General features: G+C 39.4%; 1 protein-coding gene across 3 annotated transcripts in view; it reads left to right on the forward strand.

Annotated features, from left to right (window-relative positions):
* The window catches only part of WDFY2 (WD repeat and FYVE domain containing 2), a 73,634-nt gene that overhangs the window by 19,815 nt on the left and 34,435 nt on the right, over window positions 1-19,384 (forward strand). For all 3 annotated transcript variants that reach the window (XR_001920487.2, XR_001920488.2, XM_018071152.2), the window contains exon 2: window positions 16,287-16,354. Coding sequence is in view for 1 of the 3 variants with exons in the window: in XM_018071152.2 (XP_017926641.1) it covers window positions 16,287-16,354 (68 nt within the window). In the remaining 2 variants the exon portion in view is untranslated. The remainder of the gene's footprint in view (window positions 1-16,286; window positions 16,355-19,384) is intronic.

Below are 19,384 nucleotides of genomic sequence, written 5' to 3' on the forward strand. Positions count from 1 at the left end.
CAAAGCTGCAATTGACTTGGTGAGGAAGACAACAGATGCTTGAGCAGGTATGTGGGCTACCTCTGCAGTTGCTTGGGGGGGTGCAATACTGAAGTCTTGCTATTGCCAAGGAGAGGTGACCTTGGTAGTCTGGTACCCACTGGTTAACGGATGTTCCTGAAAACAGAAGAACTGAGATGCAAGGGGAGTATCTGCAGCTTTCCCACACATACCCATCTGAAGCTTTATTCTTGCCAACGGTGTGAGTAATTGTAAAAGGCCAAGTCTAGCAGGACTTGTAAATCTCTGTCAGCTCTTGCTGAACCAGAGTGCTGGAGCCAAAACTGGGGGGAGAAATAGCGTGGTTGCAATGTGTGTAAAAATGAAGGGTACCAGAGGAAGAGACAGTGTGAGATGACAGGAGGAGTTGATGGGAGTACAGAAAAATGTCTCTAAGCTTTTTAGTGCATGATTGGGAAGCAGGCTACTGGACTGTCTTCTTTGGTTCCTATGTCCTAAGTAGAGTTTACTAGTTGACCACTGGGAAAGTTAGGACATAGATCCTCAGCATTCAGTGGCTTTTTAATTAGCTTGTAGCTGCCATACTGTGAACTTTTGTTTCCTTTACGGAAATATTTTCCTTTCAAAAGTTGATCAAGCAAAACCATTAAATGCTCTGGGAAAAAAAAAGTGAGTAGGAAAAGAAAGACAAACCTTGATCTTTCAGACTTAGATGAGTGAAGCAAGTATTTTAAAGGTACAGTGCCACAGGGAAAAGATGTATTTGTGGAATGATCTGGTTGTTGCATTTCTAGCAGCCTTTGTTAGCTTGCATTTATTTCTACTGTGCAGTGCAGATGATGAAAATTTGTATTTCAAAGCAACGCATTTGTTCACTGCAGTGTTCAAGGTGATAACTGTTCTGGATCTTGGTTGTAAACTTAGAAATAACTTGTGTTATTTAAAGCAAACTGTCCAGCTGATCTGCTTTAGGGGCCAGATTCTGTCCACGGGACAACTCTGACATGTTCTGCCTCCTCCCTTCCAACTGGAATAAAAATTGGTTATAAATATTGTTGCCTGACACTGGCCCCTTAGTAAATTATTAAAATACTGCCCTCCATGTGCACTGCCTCCCTCCAGGTGCTCAGTAGTTGGGACATCGCTGAATTAAGTAAACTGCTTAATCTGCTGCAGATTGTTAATAATTTACATTTCTTGATAACTGCTCACAAATTGTATACATCCCTCCAAAGCTCACTGTGTGTGTTTGATGACACAATTTACTTCTATCAGCTATGACATGTGGAAGAGACTTACTGGACCGTCAGGTCATTCCACCTGGATGTTTTCAGCGTGTCTCAGATACTAGGACAGGAGAGTGGGAGGAGGAACTACTTGACACAGCAGAACTCACATGGATTTTGAAACCAACAGAGTGGGGTTTAGCTTGTGGGACATGTATCTCATGGCTTGAGGTAACTGGACATATTGTCTCAGCCTTTTTGCATAGTAACTTAACCACCTATAAGGAAAGCTGTTCCTCCCCTCTGCCGTGTAAGAAGCAATCCTGTCTGACCTGTAAGTAGTTGAGCCAGAATTGCAAGCCTGAGTTAATTTTTCAGGCAGTGCTGAGCATGCAAGGCCACACGATCAAAAAGGATCCCTTCCCTTATTTACTGCCTTTACCCCATCTCAGCTCATCTTTTTCCCTGGCAGATGCTGTGAGCAGATTTTATGCTTAACTAATAGCAAAAGGATTTACTTGCCTAGTGGGTTGTCTCTAGCTGTCTTTTACCTTGTATTACCATCTAAAATCTGGTGTTCTCTGGCAAGACCAGCAATAGATGTAGTCTGCTTCAATCTGCTACCGTTCTGTGCTTACAGTGGCCCTTGAATAGCCCAAAGTCATTACTTCAGACACATTATACCTGTGCTAATTAGTAGTCTTCTACTGGAAGGCAACATCTGTAGATGTGAATGCCCCAACCCTGGCAGTGTTCTGGGCCAGGTTGGATGGGGCCCTGAGCAGCCTGGTTTAATGGAGGGTGTCCCTGCCCATGGCAAAGGGATTGGAACTAGATGGTCTCTGTGATCCCTTCTAACCCAAACCACTCTGTGATTCTATGATTTCTGAATAAAGTGGTATATAACAAGTTGTGTTGCAACTTCTCTGCAGGTAACTCAGGCCACTGTAAAAACATTACTTAACTCAAAGATCACTGATGGGTAGTTATCTTGGTTAACGCCTATTTACCTTCTCCAGACAAGAAACAGTACAAATCCTCCTCTTGTTACTAGCTTAGTCTCTAGATCTTTAGTATTATTATTATTTAAATAGGATTCCCTAGTTTATTAATTATGGTAATAGCCATGGCACCATCCTGATCATGACAGGGATGGGTGGTGCAGTGTTTACTCACAGCATACCCAATCTCTGGTTGTGTAGCACCGTGATTGATGTGTTCTTCATACCTGTATGTGCCCTGTGCTGCTGTTGTAGGCCAGCTCTGTTGTTTGTGTTATAAGATACTTTATGTCAGTTTTAATCTCCATACTTGCCAGCATTCTTTGATGTGCTTAAGAATCCTTATCTGTCTGAATTGGTAGGCTGGTGCAGGAGCTTACTGAAAGGAAGCTCCCCAGTAGGGAATATCATCTTTATGCAGGATAGGGAAAGCTGGTCAGTTTTTTCCAGTTATCGTGTACAGTTGGTCACTAATTAAATCAGCAGTGACTTTGAAAATCCTTGCTTTGAAAATACTCAGTGTTGAATCCCTAATTCCTGTGAATATATGAATATTGACACCTTCATTGAGATCACCCTGTCCAGCAGCACAACCTAGTAAGTACTTAACTATTTTTGAACTTGAGGATGTTGCCTTTTGTATTAGCTTGAAATAAGATTTAATTGTAAGAGGCTGCCAGAGAAGCAGATCTTTAGAGCTGATTTTATCTCACAACCTCAAATCTATTTCTTCCAACATAATACTGATACTTTCCCTATGAATGGCAGCAGTAAAGATCTGGAGAGCGCAAGCTGAGACAGCATCTGGACAGGAATTGCAAAGGACTTTTCTCGTAATCCTCTAAAGAAAAATACCAGTAAAATAAGCTAGTAATAAGGTGCCAGCAAGGAGGTTTAAATAGTGTTTGATGCTTTTGCCTTGAACCAGAATCTGTTCCTTATAGCAAAGAGGAAGTTACCTGTAAGGCAATGACTAGCTAATTGAATGGGAGTTGCTACAGGCTTTATTGGTTTGATGGATGGGTAGTAGTCACCTATACAGTGGTTACCTGTCAAGATACAGTTCCATCAGGCATTTTTACAAAGTTACACTGTAATATATTGCACCATTTCACATATCTAAATAGTGTAATTTTTTTGTGCCTGAGGAGAGAGTTGGTCTTGTGTCCTCCCTACACTTCTGCAATAGACATGGCTTTCCTGTCCTGTCTTCACAAGGCAAAAGTTTGATGCATAGTGGCAAGATTTTCCCTGGTATCTGATAACCTCTGCCCATTGCTCTCCTTTATAATTTTCTTTCCACTTCTCTTCCCAGTAACATGGGGTTCTGGGATTCTCCCTGGGAGCTGTAGATGACAAAACCTGTGTTTCTGCCCCTAACAGTGCAGTCTGGGCTAGTTATCTACCCAAAGGAGCAAATAAGGTGATTGGATCTGGAGAGATGTGAAATAGTACAGGAGAACTTAGTAAGTGGATAGCAGTGTATTGCAGAGAGAATTTAATATTGATAAATATACACTTTTTCTCTCATCCATAGTTGGTAAGTTTCTAAATCATGCCAGTGGGAATAAAAATTGTGTACAGCTGCTACCAAATAATCAAACACTGCTAGGGTACATGTAGGAAGAAGATGGATAAAGAAAACAATGATAATGCTTTTATAATTCAGCAGGTTTGTCTGTGTCTGGATTCTTTCATTTAGTACAGAAGATGCCAATTCAGACAGCATATTGCATCATTAGAGGGATTGGAAGGCAGGTAAGGAGAATAGAACACATGAACAGCTTTTCCAAGAGACTGGAAAGATTGATTACTTTAAGGAGGAAGCATGTAAGTAATAATACAAGTATACATGGCAACTAACCAGTAAAGAAGGTAGAGACAACAGAAATTCTAGTCTTGTAACAGGAGAGCAAGAGGATGTTCATTGAAATTTGCTGTTATAACAGAATAAAATTAGCACAGTATGAATTTGAATGCTGAAGAATGGGAAAGTTGTAACTAGGCTATATGAAAGAAATAGCTGGATGTGAAGAGGCACTGCATGTTTGAGATGGATTTCTTTAATAATAAAACCTCAAGTTTAGGATGGGATATTCAGTCTTGCAATACAGGTTTGAAGACAGTTTCTGTTCAACAATGTTGATTTCCATCTCCTTATGCAACCCCTGTGGGAATGCAGAGGTGACAAACTGACTTTGAAAGTGCCAGATCACCTCTAAATTACAGAGTCAGAGGTTTGGGCCTTGCTGCACCTCACAGCACTCAGTATGCATGATAAGAAGAAATCTGAGAACCCCTACAAAGGCACTTCAGGGCTGCAGTTCCTTTGCAGGTAAAGAACAAACCTTTCAGAACAAGGATGGGTTTACACAGCTTTGCCCTGCTTTCTTCATCCCTTTTTGGTGCCACTAAAGCTGTTGGCCTTGCTAGTTTCCTTCCCAGAGAGTGCTGTGACTGCCCAGTCAAGATTGTCCTGCTAGGTCAGAGCAGCAGAGTGGCTACTTGCCTCCTCTGGAAGAAAATAGAGTGAAAGGAGAGTGAAAATACCTCTGAAGCTGTCCTGAGAAGAAAACAGCAATGTGCAAAAAAGCTGAGGGAACGTTATCACCCATGAATCATTGTTAAAGCTCAATTGGGGGAACTGGAAATGGGATTCCTCTGAAGAAAGTCCTTGATGTCTCAAGGAGAGCATTTCCAGAGGCATCTTGATATAGCACAGAGCACACAAATACATTCCAAGTAGATATGTTTGTTGTCTCTGAAAAAACAGTGCCATAATTGCTCAGCAGCATTTAAAAAACAAAAACCTATCTCTTTTTAGAGAGAGTGTTTCAATAAGCTTTCAGTACCTGCAGCTATTGTGACCAGGTGATTGTCCTATTTATTGGCTAAGGAATTTATATATACAGTGCAAGTATGGGGGTTTTGGTTTGGTTTTTTGTCATGGTTTGACTCCAGGCAGCAACTCTGCACCAGGCAACCACTCACTCAGTCCCCCCACCCTGTATTGGGATGGAGGAGAGAATCAGAAGAGTAAAAGTGAGAAAACTTGTGAGTTGAGATAAAGACAGTTTAATAGGTAAAGCAAAAGACGTACACACAGGCAAAGAAAAACAAGGAATTAATTCACCATTTCCCACAGGAGGCAGGTGTTCAGCCATCTCCAGGAGAGTAAGGCTCCATCACACATGACTGTTACTTGGGAGGACTAAACATTATCACTCCAAACATCCCCCCCCTTCCTCCTTCTTCCCCCAACTTTATATGCTGATCACGGCACCATATAGTATGGAATATCCCTTTGGCCAGTTGAAGTCAGCTGTCCTGGCTGCGTCCCTCCCATCTTCTTGTGCACCCCCAGCCCACTCCTTGGTGGGGTGAGTGAGAGGCAGAAAAGGCCTTGAATCTGTGTAAGCACTGCTCAGCAATAACTAAAACATCTCTATATTATCAACACTGTTTTCAGCACAAATTAAAGTCACAGCCCCATACCAACTACTGTGAGGAAAATTATCCACCAAAACCCAGCACAGCTTTTTGGTTTTGTTTTTGTTTTTTTTTCACAAAGAAAAATCCAGAGAAACAATTATTTGAAGTGAAAGTTCATATAGCAACAGAAATAAGTGTGCACATTGTAAGGTAATGACTTAATGGGAAGTGTGTGGATGTTGGGACTTAACAGCTGCTTGCTTTAAAAAAGGGTTCATTTGCATTGAGATATATACGATTGATGGTCTTCTCAAAATCTAAGAGACACTGGTTTACCCCTACAACTTTGTTTTGTATGAATTAAATGTTGGGTACTTTTTGGCTGAATGATAATACACTATCAAGGCAAAATAACACTTTTAGAGGTTGTGCATCCTCTTGTCTCTCTGTATCTAGGAACCTATTTTCCTTACACCAGGATTCTGAAATATCTGCAATGAATTGTTATAATCTGTTTAATACATCAAATATCCTCCAAGAAGCAGTGAAGTAGTTAATTATTTAATTTAGTCTTTTGCAATGGTGCGGCTGACTTATGTCCAGAAATTAAAATGCTGAAAGAAGGCATTATCCTATAGATGTGGAACTGTGGTTCCTTCTTCTGCAGTAAAGGTATAATGTAGTAGTTGCTACACTGGATAGTTAACCAAAGAAAACATTTGTATGAAAAATAAATTGAGGCCTAAGGGAATGACTTAATTTAGTGTTTGGAATCAAATATCAATCTTTTCCTGTCAATTAACCTATTTACGAATATAATTTATTAGAAACACCATACTGGTGGTATTTACATTGAAAATGGGTATGTTCAACTTTCACTTCATAGACTCAAAAGCACAAATTTACTTTTTTATTGGTTGAGTAATGCATTCATTTTTATGCAGAGTAAAACATGCATAACTTAAAAAATTGTCTCTAAATTGGTTGGGAGCCAATAGCAGCTTTGGAAAAAAAAAGTGTTGTGTTCTGCTGGACAGATGTTCCAGGCAGCTGGAACCTTGTAGGTTCTAGTCTTCACCTTTGCTATATGGACGATTCAGAGGGAAACAGGAGGGTTGCTTTCTTGCAAATTCTGGATCCATTAGGTATTTTTAACATGATTCCACTGAGTCACTTATTGCACAGCCGGCCTGTATTTTAATCTAACAAGGATTTTTCTAATAACTTCCATTACTGAAACATTTGAATGTGGGAAGGAGGTGAAAGTAGTTGGATTGCAATAATCAAATCATCCAATGCAATTACCTTCAAAAGCTTGTGTATTTATGCTTCCTGACTGCAAGTGGGAATTGATGCATCTGTTCTGTAAGGGAAATCATTTGGTGGGGTGTAGGTGAGGAGGTCTGCGGGTAAGAGGGAGATGAAGTTCATTTTGTTACCCCAAACCTCTGTAAGGAAGACTGGTGCACAGTTCTTAATGAGGGAGATAATTTTGAAATTTTGCTTGAAAAAAGTCCCAATGTGATATAATACTCATTGTTTAATACTTTCCAAAGCTATAAGTTGATGCTCACTGAGAATTCTAGTCCTGCATTTAACTGCATTTGCAGAAAAAATTAGCTTCCCTACAACATTTTTGCCTGAATGTGGTGTAGTCACCACACTGCTTCATATGATACACGATGAGCACTGCCTTTGTAGAGCTGCTGAAGACCTGAGGCAGCTCAGCTCTCCGAACCTTGTTTTACTAACCTCAAGGTAACACAGTATTTTTTGGTGGTTGTGACTTCTGGTTCATTTTTTGAATGTCTCTTTACTTGTCCAGAGTTTCTGCAGTGGAGACTGGTCAGAATCTGGTTTTGGTCCAGTGCCTGAACAGCAGAGCTTGCGCTGCTTGTGTGCTCAGATACCTGGAAAAATCACTGAACTGCATTGCTTATTCATTTCAGACCAGAAAACTGAAAAATGGGTGGAAACAGTTTCACAGCTGAGTAGTAAAGCTGTCATGTCACTATCAGGTTTTTTTGAGTCATAAAAATGCATTTCTCCTGAGATTGTCTCCTATGAATCTTTGTTTTCCAGTCACTTCCCACAAAGTACCCAAAAAGCCTTCTATGTAAACCAAAGCTGCGTTAAATAAAGTGGTGTCTTTTTCTCTGAGGTCTTAAGTACAACTGATTGTTATAACAGTTTTTCCCTGACAAACCCATGCAATTCTCTAGCTGCATATAAACTACTAAAACTTTGACATTTTCCCTATTATGCAATATGCATTTGCATTTAGTTAAAGCAGCATGAATTGAATGAGAAAACATCTTATAAAGCATGGTTTGAGTTAGAATGTTTAGTAAGCTTTGTGTGAAAAAAATCCTGCCTTTTAGTCCATCTGCCTGCTTGCTTGGCATTCTGTTTTGTGCAATGTTTTTTTTATGAAGATAGGTGATAAATGTATAGTACTTGAGGCTTTCAGTTTCTTTCCTATTGTACCTTTGCACTGAGCTTCATTCTAAGCTATTTCCACTGCATTTCTACTAAGCAGGAAGAACTAATACAGTGTTCTGCAAGATCATTAACTTCTGAACTTAGTTTGCACAACACTTTGTTAGCTCATTCCCTGTATCCTTTGGAGGTGTTAGCTCAAAGTGAGATTATTTAGATCAAAAATTGTATGTAACATATTCTTTAGTATTCATATGATCCAGGGCCTTGGTGGGGTCCTTGGCAGGAAACTTTTCAAGTGACTCTGAGAATGGATGAGGCAAGAGACATTTGTAGGGGATGATTATGAAGAAGAGCAAATAAGACTATTTAGATTTAATAAGGAGAATCATTAAAGGTAGCAAAAATCAGCTTTGTTGCCACCAGATGATGGTCAATAAAAGTCAGTGAGTGACTCACCCCCTTGGGCATTTGTCCCCTATTCTATCCTTTGCACCAGACTGCAGACTTGCTCCTGAGCTTCCTGTTCAGCATTAGGTGGGATACCTGCATCGTAAATTCTGCATCTGGTTGTTGTGTTGCAAAAGGAGAAATGAAATGTCAGGATTTCTATCACCTTGTGTCTGACAAGTGCTGTGTAGATCATTATCATAGAGATAATCCATGTAATGATGAACCTTACCTAAAATGTTTTCTGCTAGCTTAGACATATATAAAATCAAAGCAGTGATGTTTTATATCACTGAATGGGATTGACAGTGCATTTGAATATATAAGTGCTCCTGAGACTCCTTCCTCCCTCACAGCTGGTGCCTGAGCTACTGCTTCCAGATCCAGCTGCCTCCGCATGGGTTTTTGGTGTGCTCCCTGTGCTGTTCATATCTAGGACTGTGTGCAGCCCATGTTTGGTTCGCCACCCTTGCTGTGATCATATTTCTTCTGAGCTTTGTGCATGAGAGTTGCTGGACTAGCAACAATATCAGCAACATTTTGGATACAGCAGTTTGGATACAGCAAAGGGGATGGCTGTTGGGAGCTGGCCTAGGTTCCTATTGAAGTCAGATCTTACTACTCCTATGGCTTTGTTGCAGAGCTTGAGATATACAGAGTAAGGAGTGCAACTATTGCTCAAAAGGCTTTTATTTTATAGGAAGCCTGATGATGAGTTACAGACCAAGATTACAATGAGGATATCTTATCTTCTAGAAATGCCTTTATGTAATCACTGCTAAGAGACAACCTCTCTAAAACAGCCTTGAAATAAAGTCCATTCTTCAGAACTTTTTTATCTTTTCCCCACACATTTTCCTTTTTCCTGAATTTGTAGCTCTTCCACTTAATTTTAGAAACTGAGCCTGCTCTTTTCTAATACGAAAGAACCTTGACCAGATCTACAGTGATCATAGAATCACAGAATAGCCTGAGTCAGAAGGGACACAGAAGGATCATTGTGTCCAACTCCTGGTCCTGCACAGGATAATCCCAAGAATCATACCATGTGTCTGAAAGCATTGTCCAAATGGTCTGTGAACTCTTGTCAGGCTTGGTGATGGGACGACTTCCCTGGGGAGCCTGTTCTACTGAAGAACCATTTCCTGACATCCAACCTAAACCTCCCCTGACCCAGCTTCATACCATTTCCTAGGGCCCTGTCATTGATCACCACAGAGAAGAGATCAGTGACTGCGCCTCTGCTTCCCCTTGTGAGGAAGTTGTAGACTGCGATGAGGTCTCCCCTCAGTCTCCTCTTCTCTAGGCTGCACAGACCAATGACCTCAAGCTGCTCCTCATACAGCTTCCCCTCAAGGCCCTTTACCATCTTCATAACCCTCCTTTGCATGCTGTCTAAATAGCTTAATATCTTATGTTGCCTAGCTATGCAGTCTTGTAGTCTCAGAAAGAGTCAAGTGAGTAAATCCTTGATTAGTTCAGTTTAAATCACACATTTCTTCATCAAAACCAGTGAAAAGAAGGTAACACCTGAAATGTGCCCCAAAATTGCGGAGTTTCTGCAGAACCCTTCATCATAGTTGTGTGATGGGCTTCTTGGTGGGAACTAGTATGGGTGAGCCTGAGAGACACAGTCATGCACTTCACTGGGTCTTTGGGGTTGGGTTTGGGGGCAGGAGGTGGTGTAAAAGTATTGGGGGTTTGTCTTGGTTTGGGTTTTTTTAGGAGGATATAGGATGAGGACTGGTAGATTAAGTCCTCTTGGTGCCTGAGGTTTTAGCACTCTGCTATTAAATTTCTTTTGGTTTTTCCTGAAACACAGGCTGGCTCAGAAACCAGTTCCAGTTTTGGCTTTTGCTTTCATATATTTTCTTTCAAAATTTATTCGAGAAATTAAGCTCCTTATCACTGGTTCCAGTGCACTGGGGTGGTTCATGAGCTGCCACGAGGCATGAAAGATCTTCTATTCTTTCAGAAAATCACAGTAGCAGTCCATGTCATTAACTGGTGGGAGCCAGAATCTTTTCACATCTCTTACTTACAGAAGTCCCTGGAGAAGCTGAGGGGTTTATAGTACTGTATAATGCAGTTTAATGCAGTTGTTAAATAATTTTCCTTATCCTACTTCTAATGACAGTGTGTCTCTGCTAAAAGCAATAAAACTGTCAGTGGTGTACTTGGACTTCAAATGCTACTATTATTATGTTTATTTAATGACATCAGCTTAAGCTTTTGCTGTTACCAATGCAGATATTTAGTTTCTAGAGAGACATATCTTTTGAATACTTCTGAATTGTCTGTTATTGCATACTTGGGAAGAGGTGGAGTTTTTAAATTTCTTTTTCAACACTAAAGAAGTCTTCAGTATATTGATGGTGAGAATTTGTGCTAATAGGCCATTAGGTATGCCTTGAAACCTCATAGATTACAATAACCCTGATACAGTATTATCCTAATATGTTTTCCTTTCTTCTCTCAATAGCTGAAGGAGTGTTTTAAAGGATTTTCCGGAATAGTGTCCTCCTTTTCCTATTTTGAAACTGTTCTGAAAATGTGTTAAATCAGTTCTGTGGCTAGAACAGTGGACAGTAGGGAATGTCTTTATTTTTAACCATGGAATGTCATTTGCACTGTTGACATATTCCCTTTTCCCAAGGAACAGTAATGTTCACAGAGTGTCTGGCTAAGCCTGATATGACTTTAGAAAGTGACAGATGAAAATTTCTGTACATCTGTAATTTCTGTGCTTACTACAAATAGGAATAAAACTCATTTCAGATCTTGTGCTAGATTTGATGCTTACCCTTCTTGGTCACTCAGCAAGACAAGAGATAAAATAATCCTGCAATATATGATCCAAGGTATAAACAATAAAGACTGTGTTAAAATGCCATTTAAAATGTTTTCCTGGAGTCCAATATTACCTACATTATATGTACATTGTATGCTTTTAGGGCTACCTCTGCTTTGGTATATGGTTGGTGTATGCCTGGGGTGTGAAGGTGATATTATGTTACAGAATATGTTATGCATCTCATCAAAGAGAAATGTTTATAAAGACAGAATTAAGAAAGGAAAAAAATTCACAAACTGGAGAGGAGGGAATCTGTTATGGGAAACTGATATATCAGATTTCTTTACTCACATTGTACAACTAGAACTGGTGGGTTTATGGATATTCTGGAGAAGTGGAGTGTTATAGAGGTAACTTGTTTCTCAACATAATGGATCTCCCTACAACAGAGTTCACAGTATTGTAACATACAAACATCTTGAGACAGTGCTTACACAGGTCAGTCTGTCTGTACTGTATGCAACACCAGTGTTTGTCTTTTGCATTAATTTCATGGAAGACACCAAGGAGAAAAGACAAGCCCTCCCTGCCTATGAGTCAGGCAGATTCACAGAAACTTAACTCCACCACTCCAAGTGACACTTGAGTCATGCAGCAGTGAGGTGATTGCTCAGACCAGAGTAGGGATGGAGTAGAGAATCTTGCATGCAGCCTGGCAGAATTGTGTGGACTTTCATGGAGCACAGTACAGCCTAAATGCATAAACTATGGTTTGTATGAGCAAAACATCTTTATCAGAAATGACATACCAGTGACTGAGTAAGTTTCTGTAGATGATGAAGCACAGAGCTGCCATGCCAAGGTGGATGTGCTGCTGTTGACATAGGCACCTCTGTGAGCAGCAGGCATTCAGATGAAGCTTGCCTCCTGCACATGTACACAGCCTGGCAGTGTGCTTGAGACCTGCTGGTACATCGACAGCCACTTGGACTTGAGACACATTCTCTTGAGTGTACCAGAGAGAAGTAATTCTTCTTTTAAACTATACATTTTTCACTTTCCCTTAATATTTGAAGACACAGTCTGTCTTTTATATGGCAGAATTATTTCTGTATAGCCCATCTTCTTTAAAAATAAATCATCTCTGTTATGAAAAGACTAGAAGAATATCCATTGATTTGACAGGTTCTAAAAATCTCTCCAAGCCAATTTACTGATAACAAAGTGAAGGGACAGCTCATTTCCATGGTGACTGCATCACTCTAGTGCAGTTGAAGAATGGATCCTGAGCTGGATAGGTGCTGTGTTTAAGTCCAGTAACCATGCAAGCAGCAAGTACTCTTCATGCCATATATCTATAAAAAAAGTTTGGTTTTGTTCATGTTTGGGTTTTTTCCTTGCATTCTTTAGAAGCTTCAAGTGCTTTGGGTTTCTCATCTAGTGGGTAGTATTCTTTAAAGAAGTATACAGAAAGGTACACAACTGCAGCTGAAAAAAGATGTGCTCTTCCAAGAAAATGTGGCTTCTCCCAAATTTGGTAGTTGGTGCTGTTTGCTCTTTAGCTTGAATCTACTTTGAGAAAAAGTTATCTAGAAAAGGTTAATGAACTGAGATCAGTTTTTCTTCTTTCAATAAAATGTTTTATCTATTCCATTGATCCTAAGAGAAGAAACTTATGGGTCACCATTATATAAGGAAGAATTTTTAGTCTTTTACATCATCTTATACATAGATATTGGGATTCCATTATAATGCTTAACATAACTTTTAAATGTTTGTTTTAAAGATATGCATAGTAATTGTCCTTAATTTTAAAATACATTGTTTATAAGGTATTTTTTGTTTTCTTCATTTAGAATTATTTACTGAGGAGATGGTGTTTCTGTATTGAGTTACATGAACTTGGCTTGCTGGTTATGTGCCTTTTCACACACTGTATACAGTTAGATGATGTCTTTTCATGGTATTTTTATTCTTAGAATGCTTTGTTTCTCATTTTGCATGAATTAGTCATTGAATGGAAATATATTTAACTACATAAAGAAATGAGCATACTGTGTACCTAGAGAAGAGGCCTGTACTAGTTTAAGTAGTTTCACTCTTAACTAGGAACCTCCACCAGTTTTTTGTTTGGATTTTTTTTAACTTAAATAGAAAATATTTTTTGTTTCAATATAATTTATCTAGAAGTCTTAACATTGACATAATTGTATACTGCAGTTTAAAAAAACAACAATAAAACTAAAACATAGTGTCCAAATGATTGCCATTCTTGCAAATAAAGGTAATTTTTATTTCTTCTAGCTTTTGAAACATCTGTTCTTCTACATAGTCCTTTTCAAGCAAGTTGAATTATCTCTAAGATGTTGTGCTGGGTTTGTTACTTGCCAGAACCTTAAAGCACAGAGGAGAGGCAACCTTGTCAAAGCCTCGGGATTTTGAAACTGATAGCACTCGAATATATAGATTGGGATGGTCAAGAAAGACAGGTCTCTCACAGGATATTAGTGCACCTCCTCAGGGCTGTCTTGTATTGAGTTATTTCAGCTCCTTGTGATTCATCCTGTTATTTTTTTGTGCGTATTCATTTATTCCCACAGTCACCTCACTTGTCGAGGATAAACACATGACTAAGATCTCCTCTGTTTTGGGAAACAGAGAAGTTGACATACTTCCATAGTTACAATGACCAGCTTCTTAGCAAAGGTGGACCCAAAGGTTTTGCACCCAAACCTTTCATACGGTCCTGTGGCTATGGATGTCTTCCCAGATATGCGTGCTGAGATCTGGATGCACAGTGCCACTCTGACAACAGCTATGGTTAGCTACAGGGAGAAATGAGCGGAGAATTTGCCCCTGTCCCAATTAAAAATGTGGTGGTGTTGTTATAGGCTGGTGAATTGTCTCTTATAAAAAGTATTGGTGGTTTTATTTCATAGCTGCTGAAGATCTGCTGCTGTGTTTGACACAAAAAGGCCATTAGACTTAGGAGATAATGATACGGAGTGTTGTATGTTTTGAGTAAGTTGTGAGAGCTTTCTAACCATGGGACTTGTTGACCCAGTGAAATTTTAGTTTTTGGAGCAACATACTGTGTCAAAGTGTATGCATGAGATATTTCTAAAATGATTCAGCTTGTGTAGTGCCTAAATAAACAAGGTCTCTGAGTTATTTGCTGTAAAAAGGGCTTGAATTAAGGGTAAGATGAGCAGAAACCTTTTGGAACACGTGGTTGTGCAGCCTTTGGCTTGAAATTTGAAGGATAGATTACTAATTCTCAAACTGCTTTATTATGTTACATGGCATCTCTGTTCAGACTGCATTTGTGTATATGTAATGTCTTAGATCAATTTATATTATATTATAATGTTATAGTTCTGAACTTTTTTTCTGACCAAAAAGGTCTGCAACCTGCATTTCCATGAAAATGAGGTAACAGTACAAATGACCATGTAGTCTCCTCAAGAAGCTATATTTCCATATTTCATATACTGTTTCTTTTTCCATGATAGTATCAAGTGGAAGTTATAGAAACAATAATTTTTTTTAGATCATTATTGTATCTGCTGTTGTATACTAACTTTGGTGGAGAAGACTAATTAGAAGTGGGTGATGGGTCAAAATCTACTGTCCTATGCTAACATAATGTTCTCTTGGATAACTACATTTTCTAGAGAAGGTTGATACATTTGGTATAAGTCAGTAAAACATGGAATACAGTATTACATGTAGGATTTACTAGTTAACATTGGATATGATAAAGATTAGAGGAACAGTAAAGCAGGTAACAGGAGGCTGTAATTGAGGTGACCATGGGCTATGCAGGGACAGGCAGGAGATTACAGGCTGCCTGCTTCTTTAACTGTTGACACTGTTACTAGACATGTTTTGATGAAATTAACTGATGAACTGAATTTAAGAGAGAGCTTCAATTAGAAAGAAGCTTCAGAGATTGGATCAAAGCAAGCAAATGACAATGAGGACTGAAATAATAAATATTTAATGACCCAGGTGGTACAGCATCAGTCCAGATCCTCTGCTAAGGAAACAAGCAACAAATATCTCAAGTGTCTGAAGGGCATGGATTTAGTGTCAGGGAGCTGACACTGTAATATGATTATGAGAAAGCAAACGTAATCCTGAGATAGATTGGGAAGATCTTCTAGCAGAAAGGAAAATGCCGATGTGTTTGTGGGTAGCAATGTTTGGTTCTAAGTGCCCCTATTCAAGGACAGCAGCTGCAAACTGATGGGGCAGAGAACTGTAAGGCTACCTGTCACCTTAGTCATCCTCTTGAGAGAAGGATAAGAGTTTGGCTTCTTCATGCTCAATCGGCATTTCATAGCATCCTGAGTGCACTGAGGAGAGAGGAAGGTCCTGAAGCTGAAGAGCTCATTGTTGACACAGATAGATGTAATCTTAGTAATTAGAAGCTGAAAATCTCAGAACCTCATTCCTTTTCTTAGAGGTTTTCCTGAAGCAGAACAATGAAACAACAGGCAGCAGATGGACCAAGGCCTACCCTAAGTGCCAGTGGGGAAGGCTTCTGTAGAGCACTGGAAGTGCTGATACAGGAATACTTTCCTGGTCTACATATGGTGTCCCAAATCCTCATGTGAAGCATTGAATGAACAGTCATGTTCAAGTCCTTGTAAAGGCAAAGAACAAAAAAGCATAGCAGTTTCCAAATACTGCTGTGGTATGTTCAGACAAGATGTCGAATACTACATGGAACCAAAGAGTGGTCTACCCTCATCACCTTACAGAGGCTAATCTGAGTTTGTTGTATCAGGCTGCTGTAGGATTTTGCACGTTTATTTTCCCTCTCAGCAAAATACTTTAATTTTGAAGAAGGTCTTGTACATTTATCGTCACCACTTTGTTTTCATTCATGGTTACTTTTCCACTCTTCCTCACATGTATGCTGTGTTTTTTCTTTTGTAGAACAGTTCGTGTTTGGCTGAAGAGAGACAGTGGGCAGTACTGGCCCAGTATATACCATGCAATGCCATGTAAGTATAAGGAGAGGTTCGATATCAACTGTGTATTTGCAATCTGGCTTTTCTGATTTTGATGAAGCTTTATGCTTATGACCATTTGCAAGCTTACCTCTCTGTATTAAATGTTATTGTTGAACAATTCTCGTGGTTTCAGTGAAGCTTTATCAAGTTACACACTAATGCTTCTGAGGGGCATCAGAGGTTACAGCAGCAAAAGGACACAGACATATTAGCAAGGGGTGAGCATTTAATGCAAATATAGATTTTAAAATGTGGGAGCTCAAAATGTAGTCTCTCATTCTGCCCCAATGGAGTCCACAAAGCTTTGTAAGTCTCCAGTATAAATCACTCTGCCCTTCCTACTGCATGTACTCAGTCCATTAGAGTGCAATGGTAAATGGTTTTATTTGGTAAGAACTTAATATCCTGTTGCAGCTAATATGATAGAGAGGATACTAGACAGGGAAGGCAACTCTTCCAGTGTAGAAGCAGAATCGTTTTACCTCTGCAATTAAATGTGGAAAACCAAGTGTCCCTAATGGATCCTTCCATTATTGTGTGCTGTATGCCTCCTCTCTCAGAGAGAGTGTACATGCTTTAAGAGAAACTGCAAATCAATGTCCACTTTTCCAAGAGACAGTTGAAGAAATCACAGCCCTCACTGTTTGCCTTAAACCCTGTGTTGATTGCAGGAATATAACTTTACAGGTCACCAGAGGCAGGCATGTGCTAATGCTCCTCAATCAGCTTCAGATGTGCTGGGTTAGCCTGTCTTTGGAAAGCTTGCAAAGCTGACCTTAAATCCAGATTGGGGAGCACATATCAAGTCTCATTGAGGTATTCTTACTGTCTGGAGAAAGACTTATTTTAAGCTAAGATAGGTAGATTTGGAAGAGACATCTGTCTCTGTGATACGTAAAATATTTAATAGATATAAGTTTCAGTACTACAACAACATCAGCTTGGGACCTTAGAGCAGCCATGGTGTTTGCCTGCTTTAAGAAAACAGGAAGATCTCTCATCTTCCTTTGGTAATGGACTAACTCATAAGAATATGTCAATCCTCAAAGGTACTTTCTGCTCAAGTTTGCACAAGAAGGTATTGGAAACTAGCTAATGATGTGGCAGTCTGTGGAGCTCCGTCGTGATCACTGACAGTGACCTGAGTTCCCTTGACCTGTCCTGAGAGGTTTGCTTTCCCCAGTTAAACTGTTATGAAATGGCTATTCTAGCAGTTTGGCATTGATACTTCTGTTTTTCCATGTGGTGTTTTTTCATACATTTGCATTTTAAAATCTCTTTAGGTTCTCTTCTGGTCTTAGCAAAGCTATGTTATTGCCAGTAATAACAACGTCAGTGGAAATGATGGAGTAGATCCAGATCCACTGAAGGGGGACTATTTTAGAGCTCCTTCATTTCGAAGGCTGGTAAGCTTTTGAGGCACAAGATGTTGAAATTATGCTGTGTTATTCGCCGATTTCAAGAATGATCAGGTATAATTAATGACTGGAGCAATGCCAATTACATTATCAGCCATGCCTTTAAGCTAGGAAATCATAGGAAAAGCTCTGAGTCAGCATCTCCATGAGTCTGCACTTGACTGCAAATGATCATTTTGTCTGTTTCTGTGTGAATCACCTTTTTGAGGGTGCTCTGCTTTAAGTCCATACTGGATTTTGTTGTTTAAAGAATGACTGCTCAGAGGTTCTTTGTGTAAAATTGTAGGAGAGACATTAGTGCCTTTGTGCTGCTTAGCAAGATGTGACTGGCAGTCCTACCTTATAGATACCCCATCAATATAACTTGTGATTTGACTATGGTGGTGTGTGACCTAAACTATTTTATGTTTTGATATCAAGTAGCCTTAATAACTGAGTCTGTGCCCTAGATCCTCTGGGACATGAGGAGGATGAGGAGTTGGGCTGAGTCAGCTATGTGCTTTGGTTCTGGACCCAAATAAGGTCATCATTGTTTTCTGAATGTGAAAACCATTAAATATCTGGAAAAAAAATATCAAGATTATAGATCTCTTCTGAGTAGGGACGCTTGCTGCTCTTTAGAGGTGGGATTTCCCCAATTGCAAAGTTTTATGCCCTTTTTATGAGTGCTTCTGTAGTCAGAAAATTCTGTACAGCACAGTGGCCACATTTTTGATCATCTCTAGCCCATGAGAAAGAAGAGAGCTCTGGGTGTCATTCACAGTTATATTGTTAGTATGGTAACCTAGGTAAGCTGGAAACCTCACTGACACACCTCTTTCACACCACTGTTGTCTCAACAGCTCATTAACAACAGCATGTTAACCCTCCTCATGGATAGATGTGTTCTCTTGGTTACTCATGGTTAGATTTGTGACTTGAACAGTGTCTGTACAGGAGGAAAAAAAACAACTTTGCAGACACAAATTCATGAAAGGCAAAGGAATTGTAGTCAAGAGTCAAGTAAAGTTTGCCAATAAAAAAAACTCTAAAACACCCAAAAAGAACCAAAAAAACCCCTTGCAGATGTGGAATGGAGTAAAGGATATATTGTAGTGAGGAACAATGGAGTGTCAAGTCTTTGAGGCAGATAATACACTGCCTGTCTTATGATAATTTTCATAGCTAACACTTTGCTTTAAACAGGAGGCTAAAAAAACTGCAAGGCAAAACATACTCCTTTGGTCTTAAACTGTGTCATCTACAGGCACTTGAAAGTTGCCTAAAGACCCTGAAACTGCTACAAATTTTGTATTTCTCTTTTACTTCTGTCAACCTCTAATAGAGGTCACACTGTTGAGCACGTGAAGTATGTAATAGGGTTTTTCCTCCAAAATTCACCTTTTGAGGGCAAAAATCAGTGTGTATTTGCCCTAAATTTAAGATAAGACTACAGCCAGAGTTCTGCATCAGAAATATCCTGTTTGTCCTCTATAATAGTTCAGATCAACCTTTTCTCAGTTTGAAATCCAAATCATAGCTAGGTATTCAAGTAGAGCCTTCCGAGTGCTGTTATTTTTCCTGGATATTATTTTAAAAGGATCTTAAATATCTCAGAAGCTTA

The sequence above is a fragment of the Manacus vitellinus genome, unplaced genomic scaffold (genome assembly GCF_001715985.3).
Source record: "Manacus vitellinus isolate BGI_N305 unplaced genomic scaffold, ASM171598v3 scaffold_2_pilon, whole genome shotgun sequence".
NCBI lineage: Eukaryota > Metazoa > Chordata > Aves > Passeriformes > Pipridae > Manacus > Manacus vitellinus.